The sequence below is a fragment of the Dendrobates tinctorius genome, unplaced genomic scaffold (genome assembly GCF_039654945.1).
Source record: "Dendrobates tinctorius isolate UK_male_01 unplaced genomic scaffold, ASM3965494v1 ptg000011l, whole genome shotgun sequence".
In the NCBI taxonomy this organism is placed as follows: domain Eukaryota; kingdom Metazoa; phylum Chordata; class Amphibia; order Anura; family Dendrobatidae; genus Dendrobates; species Dendrobates tinctorius.
In genome coordinates, this window is record NW_027361679.1 from 52,423,536 (window position 1) to 52,446,170 (window position 22,635).

At 41.7% G+C, this 22,635-nt stretch overlaps 1 protein-coding gene across 1 annotated transcript in view; it reads right to left on the bottom strand.

The window, feature by feature from the left end:
• Positions 1-22,635, bottom strand: part of LOC141047209 (neuronal acetylcholine receptor subunit alpha-7-like) — a 373,011-nt gene that overhangs the window by 296,271 nt on the left and 54,105 nt on the right. Inside the window, exon 2 of the mRNA XM_073542164.1 lies at positions 4,294-4,433. Within this exon, the coding sequence (XP_073398265.1) occupies positions 4,294-4,433 (140 nt within the window). The remainder of the gene's footprint in view (positions 1-4,293; positions 4,434-22,635) is intronic.

Consider the following 22,635-nt stretch of genomic DNA (forward strand, 5'->3'; position numbering starts at 1 on the left):
TTTCAGAAACTGCTGATCTACTGGGATTTTCACGCACAACCATCTCTAGGGTTTACAGAGAATGGTCCGAAAAAGAAAAAAAATCCAGTGAGCGGCAGTTCTGTGGCCGGAAATGCCATGTTGATGCCAGAGGTCAGAGGAGAATGGGCAGACTGGTTCGAGCTGATAGAAAGGCAACAGTGACTCAAATTGCCACCCGTTACAACCAAGGTAGGCAGAAGAGCATCTCTGAACGCACAGTGCGTCGAACTTTGAGGCAGATGGGCTACAGCAGCAGAAGACCACACTGGGTACCACTCCTCTCAGCTAAGAACAGGAAACTGAGGCTACAATTTGCACAAGCTCATCGAAATTGGACAGTAGAAGATTGGAAAAACGTTGCCTGGTCTGATGAGTCTCGATTTCTGCTGCGACATTCGGATGGTAGGGTCAGAATTTGGCGTAAACAACATGAAAGCATGGATCCATCCTGCCTTGTATCAACGGTTCAGGCTGGTGGTGGTGGTGTCATGGTGTGGGGAATTTTTTCTGGGCACTCTTTGGGCCCCTTGGTACCAATTGAGCATCGTTGCAACGCCACAGCCTACCTGAGTATTGTTGCTGACCATGTCCATCCCTTTATGACCACAATGTACCCAACATCTGATGGCTACTTTCAGCAGGATAATGCGCCATGTCATAAAGCTCGAATCATCTCAGATTGGTTTCTTGAACATGACAATGAGTTTACTGTACTCAAATGGCCTCCTCAGTCACCAGATCTCAATCCAATAGAGCATCTTTGGGATGTGGTGGAACGGGAGATTCGCATCAGGGATGTGCAGCCGACAAATCTGCGCCAACTGTGGGATGCCATCATGTCAATATGGTCCAAAATCTCTGAGGAATGCTTCCAGCACCTTGTTGAATCTCTGCCACGAAGAATTGAGGCAGTTCTGAAGGCAAAAGGGGGTCCAACCCCTTACTAGCATGGTGTACCTAATAAAGTGGCCAGTGAGTGTATATATATATAGTATATGTTTCCTAGGTGTATATATCGAATTCTTTTCATTCTATATTAAACCTGTCAGTGTGATTTTACTGTACAGCATACTGAATTGCCGGCTTTTATAAAGGACACCAGTGTGTATTTCTCGCAAGACACATGTCTGGTCCATGTGCAATCCGTTTTTTTCTCGCCCCCATAAACTTGCATTGGCGTTTTTCGGGCGTAATACGGTGCAAATCGCAGCATGCTGCGATTTTCTCAGCACGTATAGTACGGCCAAGAAAAGAATCGGCTGATGGGAGCTGCCCCATAGATTAACATTGGGACGAGTGCTATGCGATTTTTTTTGCACATAGCACTCGTCCATATTTCTCGCTAGTGTGACTCCGGCCTAAGGAGCAATAGACTAGTAGGGAATGTCTTTAACAACTGCTTAATTACATAAAATGAAAATTAAATGTATACTCCCAAAAGAGATGGTAATAATAATGAAAGTTGTGAAAATGATTCAGACCTGTTTGAAAAACAAACCTACTGCATCACATGAGCAAGAGCAGCCTAAAACGGTTTTAATATGGTCGATTTAAGTATAATAGATATTGACATGAACAAGTGGGTTGCAATTGTGACTTACCGATATGAAGAAGACGGATGAAGCGCTGACAGCTACAGTGGAGGAAATGTAGAGTGCCAGGTCCCACATGGAAGCGGCAACATGGTCGCTCACAGTGCTGCAAGCGGCTCTGCACTTCCCAGGTTTGGGAGTGCAAGCACGGGCAGCAGGGGAGCGGGGAATCTGAGATTTCTAGGTAGAACCAGGGGAAGCCCTGGCTGGTGGCATCCCTGGATACCCGCTAGGAAGTAATGGCCGACAGACACCTGAGCGTGTGACGTCACAGCTGCTACGGAGCGGTGCAAGGGCCAAAAGAAACCAACACGTCTTTTTTTTCACTATAATCAATTCTTTGGCTTTTTTGTACTCTTGAGCGCGGTCAAGTATTTTTTGCAATTTTATTATTATCTCATTAGGGTGGACACCTAGCCTTACTTGACCCCAGCAGCCGAGGGTATATCTATTATCTACTGAGTAAGCGTTTGTATGTTTTAATTTGTTAATAATGTTATCCAACGTGACAGGTTTCCTTCATTTTTCACATTCAAACATATTAAAATGGTTAAAAAGGAAAAGATCAAAGAACTTACAGTATGAAAATGTTTTACCAAGTAATTACACAACCTTGACTAGTTGTGTAAAAATCATGTGTAATAATGTTTTCAGTGCCCGCAGTAGGAAGGATGCCTGCTAGAAAAACTGTGCCTTGCAGTGTTACTACTGAATGCATCATGCACAAATCCTTTGCCAGTAAATGAAGCATATATTTTGTTTTTCTAAGGGAAAGTAAACATTGTAATGCAAAAGCAGAACTGTCGCAGGACGTTAGAAGCTAGATGTTAGCGTCCGATATAAGAAGAGTACGGTTCATATAGGTCGCTCTTACAAGCCATTTTGCAGTGCATTTTGCTATGGAGCAAAACAAGTAAAGCATTGCTAATGATATGTAAAAGTATTTGAACTAACAGATGGTATTGGTATGGAACTGTACAAATAAAAATAGATATTTCAAGTGGCAGATAGTGTTGACCTTCAATATATTGCTACCAGCTTTCTAAAATGTGAATAATTCCACACTACTTGACTTTGCATTTAAGGGACAACAATAGGCTTTTCTATGGTATAAAAATCTGCGAGGTCCAGCTAAGACCCCAGTATTCCTGGAAGAAGACTCTTTCCAATGCAGGCTTTGAACACTGTGTTCTTAGAATTGATAGAAGTCTTAATGACCCATAACATTTCAGATCGGATGTATTGAATATGTCATCACAGCATTAATCTCAAAGGTTTCTAAGAATCTACTTATTACAGGAATTTTAGACGTTCTTATTATTGTTTACTTTGTAAATTATTTCGTAATACATTTATCGCCATAGGTTGAAGTTATTAACATGTGTCTAATATTTCAAACATCTTTCATGACTGTGTTACATCTGTTGGAATTTGGGAAGTGTGCATCTGAAAATATGTGACATTTTTACATTCTTAATATAACTTTTGATTAGCCTCAATATTGTAAAAAAAAACCTTTAAATGTATCCTTCACTATTTATTTCATAAGGGGTTAAGAATCTACCAGCCATTAGTTACCTTCCTGTTCTGCTGGGTAGCAATTTCGGCAGGCTCAGTAAGTGAGTCTCTTGCTTACTTTGACCTCAAGTCAAAAGAGCAGCTCTTTCTCTTCTAGTCTGCTTTGTCAGTGAGGCTGACGTCATGCTGATTGACAGCTTGCGCTCCTCACTTAGGCAGCAGTTGTCAAACAGTGTGACATCAGCAGATATGTCCTGTTGTCAGAGTAGAGTATAAGAAAAGAAGCTGCTTTGAAGACGTGACATCAGCAGAAGAATCGCATTCAGGAGCAGTCTGTGACCATTGAGAGGTTGTCGCTGGGCAGAACAAGCAGGTAGTTGGCAACTACTTACTGGTAAGCTCTTTGCTCCATATGAAAAACATAAATCCCAGATCACCACTCTATAAAAGTACAAATAGAAAAATGAATTTGGTGCAAAAAAAAAAACATGACTCAAAACTACAAAAACACTACAAAAAATGTTTAAAATGCAATAATGATTTGAGCCCCATGTTATAATCTTTGGCCACTTTAGGGCACTGCTGTGACAGTAATATTACATTGCAATTAGTTTTATTTTCTACTGCAATTATCTTTTCCTCTTCTTTAAACAAACGAAAAAGAGGGCTGCATTATGTTTCTGTAGTAACTAATAAACCTTTGCAAACCTTCATCCAACACTAGCTGCTTGAAATGGGAATCTGTGGATACCCTAAAGGCTATTTTACTACACCTTGTAGTCCACCAATAAAAAAAAGAAAAAGAGCACAAGCTGATCGCCGATTTTTTGATTTTCATCTTAGGTTAAGATAATTCTATTGCTAGTTTTAAAAATGCATTGTCTTTTCCATGCAAAATAGTTCTTACAATATGAATGTAGAAATACCGTATACAGCACATTTCCAAATTCAATTTAAAAAAATTAAGTAATTTTAAATGATAATGTCATAAACACAAATAAACGTTCATTTCTTTTTCTACCTTTTTGTTATTCCATCTGTGTGTAAAAACTCCCCAAAGGCATAAGACCATAAAAATAATAAAATGAAAGTGTCTTTCACAGGAGGAAGAATAACAACATGGTTTTAAGATTTCAATTTTGCAAAAGTGAATTTGACTTACCACATCTATTATTTGTAGAAGAGAAAGCTGTAGCTCTACAAGTAAGGGCTGGGAGTCATTCACTACGGGTCTTTCTAGGCGATTGTAATTTTTTAGCAGTTCCCTGTAAAGTTTCCTTTGGTATTCACCCTGATGGGAGCCTTTAAGAAAATAACATTTATTTAATAATGTGATTTATTAATATTAAACAATTAATTCAAATGCACATAAAATGGTATTTTGACAGGCACAGAGCACTAGAGATGATCAAATCTATACATTTTGAAACAACTTTGAATTGAAATTCCTAAATAATCTCAGGTCCTGATGAATTTGAACAATTTGCAATTTGATTTGCGCAGATTGCAAAAAGAAAATGACTTGCGCCATTTCACAGAATGCTGAAGAGAGAGTAGGCTCACATGCTGTTAGACACGGCCACGTTGACTTGCCTATAATACCTTGCAGCTTTAACATCACAAGTCCGAGTACAGTCAATGAAGGCGGACTGTCACAGGCTCTGTAAAAGATGTGGCAGGGAAAGCAATAGCCATTTAAGGATTTTACGGCCTCGGGATGAGGTCACGGGACACATCTCATCATGACACATAGAGATAGAAAGGCCTAAATCAGAGTGTAGTGTACTACTCCATCACTGAAGAACTTATAAAATGGGAATGGTAGTCTCAGTCTGTGACTAATAATAAAGAGATACAATAATATGGTGATACAAGTGATAGGAAGGTTCTGAACCTGCGGAGTCAGTGTGGTTGTGAATTGTTTGATCTGTGATATTCTGCAGTACAGCACCTTAATAACATCATAGTTTTTCATTCTTGAAGCACTGAAAAAATATGGTAACTAAATGCCATCTTTCCTAATTTTAATACTGAAGAAAAATACTTGTCTGTCATAGAAAGTGTGCTCCCTGGCATCTGAGACAGGCAATGCATAAGTGATATTTTTTTTTACATGTTTTAATAGTGACAAAACAAAAATCACGACATTCCACAAAGTTAAATCCAAGTCTCTGCCATGTAAAGTTTGCGTGTTTTGACAATGTTTTAAAATTGTTTCACACATAACTGTAATAGTCCATTAATACAACTGTAAGCATCAGATGCTTGTGTGGCGCCCCCCGGGAGTACGGTTCCCACAGTGACCTTACCTCTCTCTAAGGGAGAGTGATGTCATGCCTGAAAGCAGTGAAGGGATCTCTTTATCAGGTAGTTCCTACATTCAACACAGTTCCTGCTCCAGGCCAGGAGAGGGAGCTCTAAACCCAACTTGAAGGAAGATATCTCTCTGGTCAGGAGGAGGGAAGGGAGAGTTAGTGTGTGGACAGGGGAGAGAGAGGACGTGGGAAAAGGAGCTGGAGATTGGAGCTATAGCAGAGCTCATCTCCAGACCTATGCGCCAGAAATCGGGAGCTGGAGTCCGAGGCTGTGTGGATGCTAACGGTCCCACAACAGAATCTGGAGGACAAGAGGCTGCAAACCCTCTGTGCCCAATTGAGACTTGATGACACAGCAGCAACGTGTGAGCCAGAGACGCCATATAGAGGCAATTCCTGAAGGAGGCTACAGCTGCCTGTCATGCAAGTGGAGTTCTAAGTAACAGACAGAAAGAGGAACTTGAGTGGAGTGCACAACTGCAAGTACTTCAGAATAGTGCTAGAAAGGAGACCTCACAACCCACCTGTTTAGAGAGATTCACAAATTGCTTACAGGCTGACCGACTCCTGTACCAATTGCAACTTGAGCCCTGGACTGTACCAGAAAAGCACCATAAAAGGTGGAGAGCTATTCCAACTCTGCTGCATCACACCATCTGTCCCAGAGGATCTGCACGGCAGCGCTGGTCGCCTCTGACCGGATACCCCAGGTGGCATCACGAACACTTATTACAAAAACTCTTTACTTTTCACCCCTTGTAACAATACCCCTTTTATTGGATGCCCAGGGCCACGGACCGGGTCACCACCACTGTGACACTGCCCCTTTAAGAAGCAGCCTGGTACCGAGTACCCCACTGCCCTTGCTTTTGGGATGAGAACCTATCTAGCTTTTTTGTGATATCCATTTTGACAAATCCACAGGGTGTTATTTTTTTAAATGTTAAAAGAAACATATATTTTCCATACCTGTTTTACTAGTCCAATTGAGCAACCATATACTGTACACCACAAAAATACTGCTGACTTTTTCCATATCTTCCTTTCTCTGTGTGTACCTACCTAGAAATGTAATACTTCAATGTTACCTAATTTTTGTCAAAGGGGAGAGTTTAGGCAAAAAATATATATAGGAAAAATGCAGAAAAAAGGTTAATGTTTTTCATAACAACTGTTTTACTACTCTATTTTAACAACGGTACACTCAACAACAGTGCTGGCGTTTGCACCATCTTGTGTTCTCAAGACGAAGAACTCCCAAAATGTCACCCAGTTGTGGGTATTGTCTATGATTCGATGTCTCTGCTTGAACCAAACTGGAACAAAACTTCCACATTGTCCACACCTTACCATTTTGGATTTATTGCCATGGGGATGAAAGTGGTGAAAGTGGAACTATTGAAATTACAGGATTAATGTTTACATATATTTTTGACATACAGAAGCTTTGAAATGAAAATGGTAGAGCTACTAACAGCAGCAGCACCACCAGCACTGCTGGCACCTGCTGTGAAGACAGTATTAGTACTAAATGCAGGTCGCATTTAATCTCCTTTGCCTCAGGCAAGCGTATTGGTAGAGAAAAAATGGAGAGCATAATGGAATATATGTAATACCGCTCATCCTAGTCACAGAAGTTCTGCTCAGTCCACTTCCTCTGTGGCATAACACTGAAATGTTTAACATAGCAGAATTTAAAGGGAATCTGTCACCTATTTTTTCGTATATAAGATGCGGCCACCGCCATCAGGGGCTTATCTACAGCATTACAGAATGCTGTAGATAAGCTCCCGATGTAACCTGAAAGAGAAGAAAAATGAGATATATTATACTCACCCAGGGGCTGGACCTCTTCCAGTGCCTGCGCACTTTAGTACTCTGCTCTGCCCTCAAAAGGGCAGAGCAGTGCGCCTGCGTCAGAGCCGCGACGGGAAGCAAAGAAGATGACGTCATCGCTAGAAGATGGGAGGAGCCGGACCGGACCGCGACACTCTCCGGACACGGACCAGACCTGACCAGGACCACCCCTGGGTGAGTATAATATAAGTCGTTTTTCTTCTCTTTCAGGTTACATCGGGGGCTTATGTACAGCATTCTGTAATGCTGTAGACAAGACCCTGATGGCAGTGGCTGCATCTTATATGCGAAAAAATAGGTGACAGATTCCCTTTAAGTTCTGTTAGTTTACGACACCTTTTTCTTTTCTGCAGCTTAGTCCTCTATCCCACAGTTCTCCAGGGGCTAGGGAAGACACTTCACCAGAACTTATTCCAAGTTGCCCTTCTTCTCCTTATACTCATGCTTGTTTTTCAATCAGACAGGTTGCATCCTTAAGTAGTACATGGTTGGTGTCATCATCACCATCCTTGTGGTCACTCACCCCTACTGCATAGCAGACTACAAGTTATCCTTTTCCATCTTCCTGCCAGACTTTCATCCATGATTATGTATTGAGGAGTCATACTATTTCCAGTCATCTGAATGTCAACTAAACTCTCAAATGGTCAAGTTGATGGGAGTACACAGTGCTGTTTCCTTTTTAGAAATGATAGTATGCACTCATCCTTGGTGGAAGATACTCACCTGCCATTATTTCACATAGATACGGGTCATCTCTCTGTGCTCTAACATGCAGAATAGCAAAGGCTTTCCTATTAACTTGTCTTTGAGCTTCAATGTACTCTGCACCATAGACAAGTCGAAGCAACAACTATGGGCAGATAAAATACCTGAGTTTCATGGCCAACAGGGTGAATATTTTCAGTTACAGTTGTGGATCACCACACCTGGAACAGGTGATAGAACCTCTTCGACTGTGAGCTACATCTGTTTCCACTATCAGATAGCAGTTATTTGTCTCCTCTTATACCTCCTCTGCACCCTACTCAACAGACATGACCCCATTTCCAACTACCACAAAGCACAATATTCATTCCACAGATTGCAATCTTTCTTTTTGCTCATGCAAGGCAAAGCACAGCTTAGTGGTTTTACAACATGAAAGAATGGAGGACACAAACTTGCTTCAATGCATCAGGTGGCACCAGGGGCGTACATAGAATTCATGGGGCCCCATAGCAGAAGTTCTAATTCCTTCCCATCACAAAAAATAAATAAATGTCAGGGTCACAAAAGAACATATCTCACAACTTTCCAGCCTTTACATAGTAATTTTCCTGCAGCTGAAGTCCTAGATTCCACTCTCATTGCCCCTATAAAGTATGAGGCAAACAAAAGTGTCCCCCAAATACAGTATGATACCCCCATGAAAAATTCCTCCACATTAGCCCCCACATGTACAGTATAATGACCCCAACACAGTATGTTCTAACTACTGTGACCCCCACACAGCCCTACATGCATTATAATGGCCCACACACCTCACCACACTGTATAACTCCCCCCACTAGCCCTCCAAACAGTATAATGGCCCCCACACAGCCCTCCATATGGTATGATTGACCCCACACAAACTTTCATATAATTGTCTGCATACAATATAATGGCCCCCACAAAGCCCTTCAAATATTATAATGACCTCATCTAGCCTTCCATATAGTATAATATGCCCCTTATAGTCCTCCATATAGTATAATGCACTCCCCATTGTCCTCCTTCGAATATAATTATTATTATTATTATTATTATTATTATTATTATTATTATTATTTGTTTATATAGCACCATTGATTCCATGAGAAGGGATTACATACAAAATACAGATACAGTAACATTATAACATAGTATTTAAGGTTGAAGGGAGACTTTAAGTCCATCAAGCTCAACCCATAACCTAACATGTTAATCCAGAGGAAGGCAAAAAATACCCATGCAGCAAACACTAAGCTGCACATTGGGGAAAGAAATTCCTCCTGACTCCACATATGGCAATCAGACTAGTTCCCTGGATCAATGCCCTATCAAGGAATCTAGTATATATACCCTGTTACATTATACTTTTCAAGAAAGGCATCCAGTCTCTTCTTAAATTTCAGTAGTTAATCTCTCATTACAACATCATACAGCAGAGAGTTTCATAGTCTCACTGCTCTTACAGCAAAGAATCTGCATCTGTGATTATAATTAAATCTTCTTTCCTCCAGCCGTAGAGGATGTCCCCTTGTCCTCATCACAGGTCTAAGAGTAAAAAGATCATTAGAAAGGTCTTTGTACTGTCCCAATGTAAGGGGAGGCCAGGACTATAGTCGTGGCCAGAGACACTGAAGCAGCATCTGTGTCCCGACCTTCCCTCACAGAAAACTGCAATCCACTGCTCAGCGTACCTGTGTCTCCAGGCTTGGGTCCACCTGTGCACTTCCCAAGCAGCGATGGCCCCTCTCCGAGGGGACTTCCAGTAATTTAGACACAGTCCATAGTAACTTGAATGGTTTCTTTACTGATAACTTCACACAATATATCCACAGCTGGTTCATCATGGGATTCAGATTCAACTTCACTTGCTTCCTCAGCTTTCCCTACTTTGCTGATGCTTCTGTATGGCACACTTCAGGACCGGACCATCTTAGACTGCTTCCCAGCTTCTTCCTGGCCTAACCTTGCCATGATGACAATTCCTTCTGCCTGTTTCGCCCCAGACTTAAAATCATCCACCACCTGGTTTTTCTGCCTCTCGAAAAGCATCCGACCTGTCTGTACCGTTCCCTGTGAAGCTTCATCTTCCTTCTGTTCCTCACTCGAACCGACTCCCGCCTTAAAAGGCGTCCGCCCAGGCTATGAGTCGCCACATCTTCTCTCTACTGTACTGGCCCACTGCAATGATGTACAGTGGCCATGGATAACGTAGGCTGTCGCTGCTTAATGTTACGTGGCTGCCGAGCCATCCTGGGCCTATAGCCCATGTGGACACTTCGGGCACCCTGGCCCAGTTTGTCTAACTTTCCTTCTGCTCTAACCTTAACTCCCGGCAGTCCCTCCTACTCTTAACCCTATCCCCACTAACTGTACTATATACTAGAGTGCTCCCCTCTAGTGTCCAACCAAGAGCACTACACTTTCTCTATACTATAAGTGACAACGTGAAATACAGTAAACCTTATCACAACTATGTGCAAGTAAATGCAATAATACAGTAAAACATGAAGACAAAATGATGGTAATACCCAGAAGGGGTAGCAGTACCATTTCATACGTGTGGTAATACATGTAAACATGGAGCAGTACCAGTTAGCAAAGAGTAATAAATACAACAAGGAACATTTTTACTTAACCCCTTTACACCCTCATATATTTATACATTGTAATAAGATCACCCCTAAGCCTTCGTTTTTCCAAACTAAATAACCCCGAGTGTAATAACCTGCCTTGTTATTGCAGACCCCCCAGTTCTCTAATAACCTTGGTCGCTCTTCTCTGCACCCACACTAGTTCAGCAATGTCTTTCTTATACACCAGAGACCAGAACTATACAGAGTATTCTAAGTGTGGTCGCACTAGTGATTTGTATAGTGGTAAAATTATGTTCTCCGCATGAGCATCTACGCCTCTTTTAATGCATCCCATTATTTTATTTACTTAGCAGCAGCTGCCTGACAGTGACCACTAAATGTGAGTTTGTCATCCACCCATACACCCAGGTCTTTTTCAGTGACAGTTTTGCCCAGTGTTTTACAATTAAGCTTACATTTATCCCCATTAAAGCTCATTTGCCATTTATCAGCCCAAGCTTCAAGTTTACATAAATCTTCCTGTAACATTAAATTGTCCTCCTCTGTATTGATTACCCTGCAGTTTAGTGTCATCTGCAAATATTGAAATTCTACTCTGTATGCCCCCTACAAGGTAATTAATAAATATGTTAAAAAGAAGCAGGCCCAACACCGAACCCTGTGGTATCCCACTGAATCATAGAATCATAGAATCGTAGAGTTGGAAGGGACCTCCTGGGCCATCTGGTCCAACCCCCTGCTCAAAGCAGGATTCGCTAAATCATCCCAGTCAGATGTCTGTCCAGCCTCTGTTTGAAGACTTCCATTGAAGGAGAACTCACCACTTCTCGTGGCAGCCTGTTCCACTCATTGATCACTCTAACCGTGACCCAGTCCGAGTGTGCTCCATTAATAACCACCATTTGTTTCTTATCCCTGAGCCACCTCTTAACCCACTTACACATATTTTCCCCTATCCCCATTGTTCTCATTTTATGCATCAACCTTTTTTGTGGCACCATATCAAAAGCTTTTGAAACGTCCATATACACCATGTCCACTGAGTTCCCTTGGTCCAGTCTGGAACTTACTTCTTCATAGAAACTCATCAGATTAGTCTGACAGGAACGGGCCCTCGTAGACCCATGTTGATATAGGGTCATGAGGTTATTCTTCTTCAGATACTCCAGTATAGCATCTCTTAGAAAACCCTCCAGGATTTTACTCACAGTAAGCTGTAAGCTTACTGGCCTATAATTTCCAAGTTCAGTTTTTGTCCCTTTTGAATATTGGCACCACATTTGCTATATGCCAGTCCTGTGGTACAGACCCTGTTATTATGGAATTTTTAAACATTAAAAATAATGGTCTATCAATAACTGTCAACGTGTAAGGAAAAAGCCAGTCAGCACTGCCAAAACTACTGCCGATATAAAGCTGTCATATTCATACTGCTTATAGAGGCTGAACCCCGTGATCTCGGGTGCTGGTACAGAAAACAAAATGTGTGAATCCACATGGAAGGAAAGAAGACCATAGCACTCACCCATCCAGGTGAAAAAGTCTGCTTTATTTAGCAATCCACATTAAAACTTCATGGCCAGGAGGCTGGAGGGAGGAGTGAGCAAAGTCTGACGACGGCCGTTTCGTGCCTACTAGCACTTCAATGGGTTAGTGACTGAGATCAATGAGGGGGTGGTGAAAGCTGTCAGCCCAGGACTGAACGTTCAAATATGCTAGAAATGAAAAGTCAGTTGACATTACCACAACTGAAGATGATTTTAAAGGGGCACTATATGACTAATGGTCACCCTGAGTAATGTTTCTCCAGATTCCAACAAGAACTCATGTTTCCTTTGTATTGCCTTCATGTTCTGAGTGGCGTGCATGCAACATAAACTATTTATTCTCTTAACCCAGAGATAAAGGAGTTAATTTTGCAAGAAGTCAATTATTAAAATATAGGACAATAAGTAATACAATATTAGCAAAAATTACAGTTTAATAAGCGACACATCACTGAAATCATGCTCTTAGCCCTTACATCATGATGCTCTCAAATTACATAGCAAAAACCTGCTCAAAAATACCCGTTAAATGCATGGCCTATATGTATTTGGTACAAATGGTGTTTGAAGTTTTCCTTTTTAAATGTTTTTATTGGATTTTATATTTAAACTGGGGAAGGGAAAGGAACAGAATAAGAAGGGAAGAAGGGAAGGGTAAGGGTAGTAGTAATGAACCTTATACAGGAACAGAAAGATTAAAACTAGAGAACCCTCAAGCAGACTCTAAGAAACATAGCAAGAAACCATAAATAGAGAAAAAGAATCTTTAAGTCGCCAAACCTTTTTTATGGGATAACATCTGTGGAAAGAGATACAACATCTCGATGACCAACAAGCTCAGGCCTCAATATAAAGTATAGCCTAGCAGGCCTGATTGATATGAAATTTATTATTCCAAGTCTTCCATTTTTTGGTGTATTTGTGAATGTGATTATTATTGATTGCAAATCTCCGTTCTAAGTCACTGTATTGGCCTATCTTATCTAGTATGTCAGAGAATTTGGGTACCTCGGGCTTTTTCCACCATTGTGCCAATATAGTCTTAGTCACTAAGAAGATATGTATGATAATGTATCTAAACGAGCAATCGAGTTGCTCCATGTCTACTGACAGGAGTGCTCTTTCGGGTGTGATTATGAAATCCTTGGTAAAAAGATTAATGTGCTGGGAAACCTGGAGCCAAAGGCCTTTAATTTTTGGACAGCTCCAAAACAAATGGTAGAGGTTTCCCTGATGTCTGCAACCCCTCCAGCACAAAGGAGAATACTCTGAGTTAATGTGTCATAGTCTGATCGGGGTGTAGTACCATCTATTCATCAACTTATAATAACCCTCATAAAGGCGGTGTTAGAGGTTTTCAAAAATGAAAGAAAAAGACTAGAATGTTGAGTCAGACAAGTTGAGCTAATGTGCACTTAAAGAGAACCTGTCACCAGGTTTACATAGTAACATAGTTATTAAGGTTGAAGGGAGACTTTAAGTCCATCTAGTTCAACCCATATCCTATCCTAACTTACCCTAACATGTTGATCCAGAGGAAGGCAAAAAAACCCCATGTGGCAACAGTAAGCTTCACACTGGGGAAAAAAATTCCTTCCCGACTCCACATACGGCAATCAGACTAGCTCCCTGGATCAACGCAATATTAAGGAAACTAGTATATATACCCTGTAATATTATACTTTCCAAGAAAGGCATCCAGTCCCTTCTTAAATTTTAGTAGGGAATCACTCATTACAACATCATATGGCAGAGAGTTCCATAGTCTCACTGCTCTTACAGTAAAGAATCCGCGTCTGTGAGTATGCTTAAACCTTCTCTCCTCCAGACGTAGAGTATGCCCCCTTGTCCCCGTCACAGGTCTAAGAGTAAAAAGATCATTAGATAGGTCTTTGTATTGTCCCCGCATATATTTATACATTGTAATAAGATCACCCCGAAGCCTCCGATTCTCCAAACTAAATAACCCCAAGTGTAATAACCTGTCTTGGTATTGCAGACCCCCTAGTTCCCTAATAACCTTGGTCGCTCTTCTCTGCACCCGCTCCAGTTCAGCTATGTCTTTCTTATACACCGGAGACCAGAACTGTACACAGTATTCTAAGTGTGGTCGCACTAGTGACTTATATAGAGGTAAAATTATGTTCTCCTCATGAGCATCTATGCCTCTTTTAATGCATCCCATTATTTTATTTGCCTTTGCAGCAGCTGCCTGACACTGGCGGCTAAATGTGAGTTTGTCGTCCACCCATACACCCAGGTCTTTTTCAGTGACTGTTTTGCCCAGTGTTTTACAATTAAGCACAAAATTATACATCTTCTTCGTTCTACCCAAGTGCATGACCTTACATTTATCCCCATTAAAGCTCATTTGCCATTTATCAGCCCAAGCTTCTAGTTTACATAAATCCTCCTGTAATATAAAATTGTCCTCCTCTGTATTGATTACCCTGCAGAGTTTAGTGTCATCTGCAAATATTGAAATTCTACTCTCTATGCCCCCTACAAGGTCATTAACCCCTTCCTGACATCCGACGTACTATCCCGTCCACGGTACCCGGGCCCGTATGACCGTGGATGGGATAGTACGTCTACCGCGATCAGCGGCGCCCACGCTGATCGCGGCCGGGTGTCAGCTGATTATCACAGCTGACACCCGGCACAATGTGTCAGGGGCGGTCACGGACCGCCCCCGACACGTTAACCCCTTGCACACCGTGATCAAACATGATCGCGGTGTACCGGGAGTTAAAGGGAAGCATCGGCAGGGAGGGGGCTCCCTCCGTGCTTCCCTGAGCCCCCCACGGCAGCGCAATGTGCAGCGCTGCTGCGGGGGACTCCTTTCCTCCAGGCCCCCGAATCCAAGATGGCGACGGGGGCCTGCAGGAAGCTGGCTTCCTCAGTGCCTGCAAAGCGCAGGCATGAGGAAGCCTTCGGCACTGCCTGTGACAGATTGCTGATCTGTCACAGTGATCTGTGATATGACAGATCAGCGATCTGTCACAGGACAGTGATGTCCCACCTGGGACTATGTAATAAAGTAAAAACAAAATTAAAAAAAAGTGTAAAAATAATTTTAAAAAAATCGCCAAATAAATTAGTAAAAAAAAAATAAATTTTCCCAATAAATTCATTTTTTGAAAATAATAAAAAAAAAAACAATAAAAGTACACATATTAGGTATTGCCGCGTCCGTAACGACCTGCCCTATAAAACTGTCCCATTAGTTAACCCCTTTAGCGAACCCCTTAAAAAATAAAAATAAAAAACGAAGCAAAAAACAATTATTTATTATCATACCGCCAAACAAAAAGTGTAATAACGCGCGATCAAAAAGACGCATATAAATATCCATGGTAACGCTGAAAACGTCATCTTGTCCCGCAAAAACGAGCTGCCACACAGCATCATCAGTGAAAAAATAAAAAAGTTATAGCTCGCAGAATAAAGCGATGCAAAAATAATTATTTTTTATATAAAATAGTTTTCATTGCATAAAACCAAAAAAACGACCTAAATGAGGTATCGCTGTAACCGTACTGACCCGAAGAATAAAACCGCTTTATCAATTTTACTGCACGCGGAACGGTGTAAACGCACCCCCCCAAAAGAAATTCATGAAACGCTGGTTTTTGTTCATTCTGCGTCCCAAAAATCGGAATAAAAAGCGATCAAAAAATGTCACGTGCCCGAAAATGGTACCGATAAAAACGTCAACTCGTCCCGCAAAAAATAAGACCTCACATGACTCGGTGGGTCAAAATACGGAAAAATTATAGCTCTCAATATGTGGTGATGCAAAAACTATTTTTACAATAAAAAGCGTCTTTTAGAGTGCGACAGCTGCCAAACATAAAAACCGCCATAAATAGTAAATCAAACCCCCCGTTATCACCCCCTTAGTTAGGGAAAAATAATAAAATAAAAAAAAATGTATTTATTTCCATTTTTCCATTAGGGTTAGGGCTAGGGTTAGGGCTAGGGTTAGGGCTAGGGCTAGGGTTAGGGTTAGGGTTAGGGTTAGGGCTTGGGTTAGGGCTAGGATTAGGGTTAGGGGTGTGTTGGGGTTCGGGTTGGAGTTAGAATTGGGGGTTTCCACTGTTTGGGCACATCAGGGGCTCTCCAAATGCAACATTGCGTCTGATCTCAATTCCAGCCAATTCTGAGTTGAAAAAGTCATATGGTGCTCCTTCCCTTCCAAGCTCTGCCATGCGCCCAAACAGTGTTTTACCCCCACATGTAGGGTATCAGCCTACTCAGGACAAATTGCAAAACAATTTTTGGGGTCCAATTTCTCCTGTTACCCTTAGGAAAATAAAAAAATTGGGAGCAAAAATATCATTTTTGTGGAAAAAAATGATTTTTTTATTTTCACATCCGAGCGTTATAAACTTCTGTGAAGCACTTGGGGGTTCAAAGTGCTCACCACACATCTAGATAAGTTCCTTAGGGGGTCTAGTTTTCAAAATGGTGTCATTTGTGGGGGGTTTCCACTGTTTAGGTACATTAGGGGCTCTCCAAAGGCAACATGACACCCGCAGACCATTCCATCAATGTCTGCATTCCAAAACGTCACTACTTCCCTTCCGAGCCCTGACGTGTGTCCATACAGTAGTTTTCTCCCACATATGGGGTGTCAGCGTACTCAGGACAAATTGGACAACAACTTTTGGGGTTCAATTTCTCCTGCTACCCTTGGGAAAATAAAAAAATTGGGGACTAATTGATCATGTTTGTGGAAAAAATACGATTTTTTTATTTTCATGCCCTGGCATTAAAAACTTCTGTGAAGCCCTTGGGGGTTCAAAGTGTTCACCCCACATCTAGATAAGTTCCTTAGGGGGTCTAGTTTCCAAAATGGTGTCATTTGTGGGGGGTTTCCACTGTTTTGGTACATCAGGGGTTTTCCAATCGTGACATGGTGTCCGATCTCAATTCCAGCCAAAAACGTCAAATGGCGCTGCTTCCCTTCCGAGCTCTGCCATGCGCCCAAATAGTGGTTTACCCCCACATGTGGGGTATCTGCGTACTCAGGACAAATTGCACAATAACTTAGAGGGTGCTGTTACCCTTGGAAAAATAAGAATTGAGGGTGAAAAGATCATTTTTGTGGAAAAAATATGATTTTTTAATTGTACGGCTTTATGTTACAAACTTCTGTGAAGCCCTTGGGGGTTCAAAGTTCTCACCACACATCTAGATAAGTTCCTTAGGGGGTCTAGTTTCCAAAATGGTGTCATTTGTGGGGGGTTTCCACTGTTTTGGTACATCAGGGGTTTTCCAATCGCGACATGATGTCCGATCTCAATTCCAGCCAAAAACATCAAATGGCGCTGCTTCCCTTCCGAGCTCTGCCATGCGCCCAAATAGTGGTTTACCCCCACATGTGGGGTATCAGCATACTCAGGACAAATTGCACAATAACTTTTAGGGTCCTGTTACCCTTGGGAAAATAATAATTGGGGTGAAAAGATCATTTTTGTGGAAATAATATGATTTTTTAATTGTACCGCTGTACGTTATAAACTTCTGTAAAGCCCTTGTGGGTTCAAAGTTCTCACGACATATCTAGATAAGTTCCTTGGGGGGTCTAGTTTCCAAAATGGGGTCACTTGTAGGGGGTTTCCACTGTTTAGGTACACCAGGGACTCTCCAAACGTGACATGGCGTCCGATCTGAATTCCAGCCAATTTTGCATTGAAAAAGTCAAACGGCGCTCCTTCCATTCTGAGCTCTGCCATGCGCCGAAACAGTCGTTCCCCCCCACAAATCAGGTATCAGCGTACTCAGGACAAATTGCACAATAACTTTTGCAGTTCAATTTCTCCTGTTACCCTTGGTAAAATAAAAAAAATTGAACCTGAAGTATTTTTTTGTGAAAAAAAGTTAGATGTTCATTTCTTTTTAAATATTCAAAAAAATTCCTGTGACGCACCTAATGGGTTAATAAACTTCTTGAATGTGGTTTTGAGCACCTTAAGGGGTTCAGTTTTTAGAATGGTGTCACTTTTGGGTATTTTCTATCATATAGACCCCTCAAAGTGGCTTCAAATGTGATGTGGTCCTAAAAATAAAATGGTGTTGTAAAAATGAGAAATCGCTGGTCAACTTTTAACCCTTATAACTTCCTAACAAAAAAAAATTTGGGTTCCAAAATTGTGCTGATGTAAAGTAAACATGTGGGAAATGTTAGTTATCAAGTTTTTTGTGTGCCGTATCTCTGTGATTTAAGGGCATAAAAATTCAAAGTTGGAAAATTGCGAAATTTTCAAAATTTTTGCCAAATTTCCATTTTTTTCACAAATAAACGCAAGTTATTTGAATGAAATTTTACCACTAACATGAAGTACAATATGTCACGAGAAAACAATGTCAGAATCACTGGGATCCATGGAAGCGTTCCAGAGTTATGACCTCATAAAGGTACAGTGGTCAGAATTGTAAAAATTGGCCCGGTCATGAACGTGCAAACCACCCTTGGGGGTGAAGGGGTTAATAAATATGTTAAAAGAAGCGGGCCCAAAACTGACCCCTGTGGTACCCCACTGCTAACTGTGACCCAGTCCGAGTGTGCTCCATTAATAACCACCCTTTGTTTCCTATCCCTGAGCCAGCTCTTAACCCACCTACACATATTTTCCCCTATCCCCATTGTTCTCATTTTATGTATCAACCTTTTGTGTGGCACCGTATCAAAAGCTTTTGAAAAGTCCATGTACACCACATCCACTGCATTCCCTTGGTCCAGTCCGGAACTTACCTCTTCATAAAAGCTTATCAGATTAGTCTGACAGGAACGGTCCCTTGTAAACCCATGCTGATATTGGGTCATAAGGTTATTCTTCTCCAGATACTCCAGTATAGTATCTCTTAGAAAACCCTCCAGGATTTTACCCACAGTTGAGGTTAAACTTACTGGCCTATAATTTCCAAGTTCAGCTTTTGTCCCCTTTTTGAATATTGGCACCACATTTGCTATACGCCAGTCCTGTGGTACAGACCCTGTTATTATAGAATCTTTAAAGATTAAAAATAATGGTCTATCTATGACTGTGCTTAATTCCTGCAGTACTCGGGGGTGTATCCCATCCGGGCCCGGGGATTTGTCAATTTTAGTGATTTTTAGACGCCGCCGTACTTCCTGCTGGGTTAAGCAGGTGACATTTAACGGAGAATTTTTATCCCTGATCACGTTATCCGTCATGGGATTTTCTTGTGTAAATACTGTTGAAAAAAAGTAATTTAGCATATTGGCTTTTTCCTCATCCTCATCCACCATTTCACCCAGACTATTTTTAAGGGGGCCAACACTATCATTTTTTAGCTTCTTACTATTTATGTAGTTAAAGAATATTTTGGGATTATTTTTACTTTCTCTGGCAATGAGTCTCCCTGTCTCAATCTTTGCTGTCTTGATTTGCTTTTTACAGAATTTATTTAATCTTCTGTATTTAGTTAATGCCTCATCACTACCTACTTGCTTTAATTCTCTAAATGCTTTATTTTTATCTCTTATTGTACCCCTTACAGCTCTATTTAGCCATAGTGGTTTCCTCCTATTTCTAGCTTGTTTATTCCCATATGGTATATATTGTGCCCAGGTCCTATTCAGGATGCTAATAAACGTCTCCCATTTTCTTTGTGTATTTTTATGTCTCAGGATATCGTCCCAATTAATTGCACCAAGATCATCTCTCATCCATTGGAAATTTGCCTTCCTGAAGTTTAGTGTCCTTGTAACCCCTCTACTACACATCTTATTAAAGGATACATGAAAACTTATTAATTTGTGATCACTATTACCCAAGTGACCCCCAACCCTTACATTTGATATGCGGTCTGGCCTGTTGGTTAATATTAGGTCTAGCAGTGCCCCCCCTCTTGTTGGGTCCTGAACCAGTTGTGAAAGGTAATTGTCTCTCATAGTAGTCAAAAACCCATTACCTTTGCTGGAACTGCAGGTTTCGGTTCCCTAATGTATTTCAGGGTAGTTGAAGTCCCCCATAATAATGACTTCTCCTTGAGTCGCAGCTTCATCTATTTGCTTTATGAGGATATTCTCTGTTGCTTCCATTATTTTTGGAGACTTATAACAAACCCCTATCAGTAATTTATTATTTTTCCCCCCTCCCCTTATCTCTACCCACAGGGACTCTACATTTTCATTAGATTGATATATATTATCACGAAGGATGGGTTTTAAGGATGATTTTACATATAAACACACACCTCCCCCTCGCTCATTTGTTCGGTCATTTCTGAACAGACTATAGCCCTGTAAATTAACCGCCCAGTCGTGGCTCTCGTCCAGCCATGTCTCAGATATCCCCACCATGTCATAATTATGCTCCAACAACATTAACTCCAATTCCTCCATTTTGTTGGCGAGGCTTCTGGCATTAGTATACATGCACTTTATGTATCTCTCTGTACCTCTATTCTTTCTCAAATTATTAACTGTTCTAACCCCACCCCCCATGCCACCCCCACCCCCAATGTCATTATTTGTGCCCAGGTATCTATCTGCACTGTCCTTCCCTCCTATAAAAGGAATACCCTCCCCCCATCCCTAGTTTAAACACTCCTCCAACCTTCTAGCCATTTTATCCCCCAGCACAGCTGCACCCTCCCCATTGAGGTGCAGCTCGTCCCTAGCATAGAACCTGTAGCCAACTGAGAAGTCGGCCCAGTTCTGCAGGAACCCAAACCCCTCCTTCCTACACCAATTCCTGAGCCACTTATTAACCTCCCTAATCTCCCGTTGCCTCTCTGGTGTGGCACGTGGTACAGGAAGTATTTCCGAAAATACCACCTTGGAGGTCCTTGCTTTAAGCTTACAGCCTAATTCCCTGAAATCATCTTTAAGGACCTTCCACCTACCTCTAACTTTGTCATTTGTGCCAATGTGCACCATGACAGCTGGATCTTCACCAGCCCCTCCCAGTAATCTGTCAACCCGATCAGCGATATGTCGGGCTCGAGCGCCAGGTAGGCAGCACACCGTTCGACGATCCCTGTCTTTGTGACAGATTGCCCTATCTGTTCCCCTAATAATTGAGTCTCCCACTACCAGAACCTGTCTGGCCTGCCCTGCTCTCCTATTTCCCCCCTTACTGGAGCAGACACTCCTCCGGCTTTCAGAGGACATGCCTTGCTGCAGCAGTGCTACTCCTGCACTAACACTCCCCTCATCTGCCAACTTAGCAAACTTATTGGGGTGTGCCAGATCAGGACTAGCCTCCCTGGTGCTCTTCCCTCTACCCCGCCTTCTAACTGTCACCCAGCTAGCTGCTTCATTGTCCTGCAGCTCCAACCTAGCATCCCCCCCCTCATCTATCCCATTGAGCGTCTGCTCAGTGAGCAGAAGACTCCTTTCCATATTGTCTATGGATCTCAGTGTTGCCAGCTGCACATTTAGATCCAGTATCTGGGATTCCAAATGCACAACGTGCTCACATCTTGCACAGCAGTATGCACCCTCGACCGGCTGTTCAAGGATTTCATACATGCGGCAAGACGTGCACTGGATGGCATTGGCAATAGTGGAGCACATCCTAATGGGGATTGCACCAGACAATAAGATAAGCCAAAATAAATTAAAAAAAAAAAAAAAGTATTAATATAATATAACAGCAATTCAGTAAGACCTCCCTTGGAAACTCCCTGAATCCAAAGTCACTGAATCTCAAGTCACACACTTACCACAGTTCGCACTTACGCTCAGGTCACACTCAGCTCGTTCACACTCGCTCAGGCAGAAGATTTAAAAGTTTTTTTGTTTTTTTTCCCCTTTTACCAGCACACCACCTTGCTGCTCAATGCACTTCCAAAAGGAGTTGAGCCCCAACCAGCTGCCCCTTATAAACCCTTAATTACTGTATGAACTCCAACCCTTAATTAACCCCTTGTGAATATAGTTACACCTCAAGATTTAAATGCAATATAGTTAACCCTTAAAAACACAGATAGTAAAATAAGAGATTAACCCTGTAGAGAGAAAAAATAGGTTAAACAAGCCCCCAAGCCCCCAAAAATTGAACAGGTAGAAAGCACTCAGCAACCTACAATTCAGCAACTCACACAGGTATTTGTTATAGGTTTTCCAAATACCTCTTCACTGAATCTCAAGTCACACACTTACCACAGTTCGCACTTACGCTCAGGTCACACTGAACTCGTTTACACTCGCTCAGGCAGAAGATTTAAAAGAGTTTTTTTTTTTTTCCCTCCTTTTACCAGCACACCACCTTGCTGCTCAATGCAATTTCAAAAGGAGTTGAGCCCCAACCAGCTGCCAGGTTTGGCTGATATGAGTTACGGTCATCACTTTCAGGACTGATATACAGCATTCCATAATGCTGTATATCTTCCCCCAACCAGACCAGTAAGAGAAGGAAAATAACTTTCATTATACTAACCTGCAGGGCAGTTCGATCCGAGGGGTGTCACTCTTCTT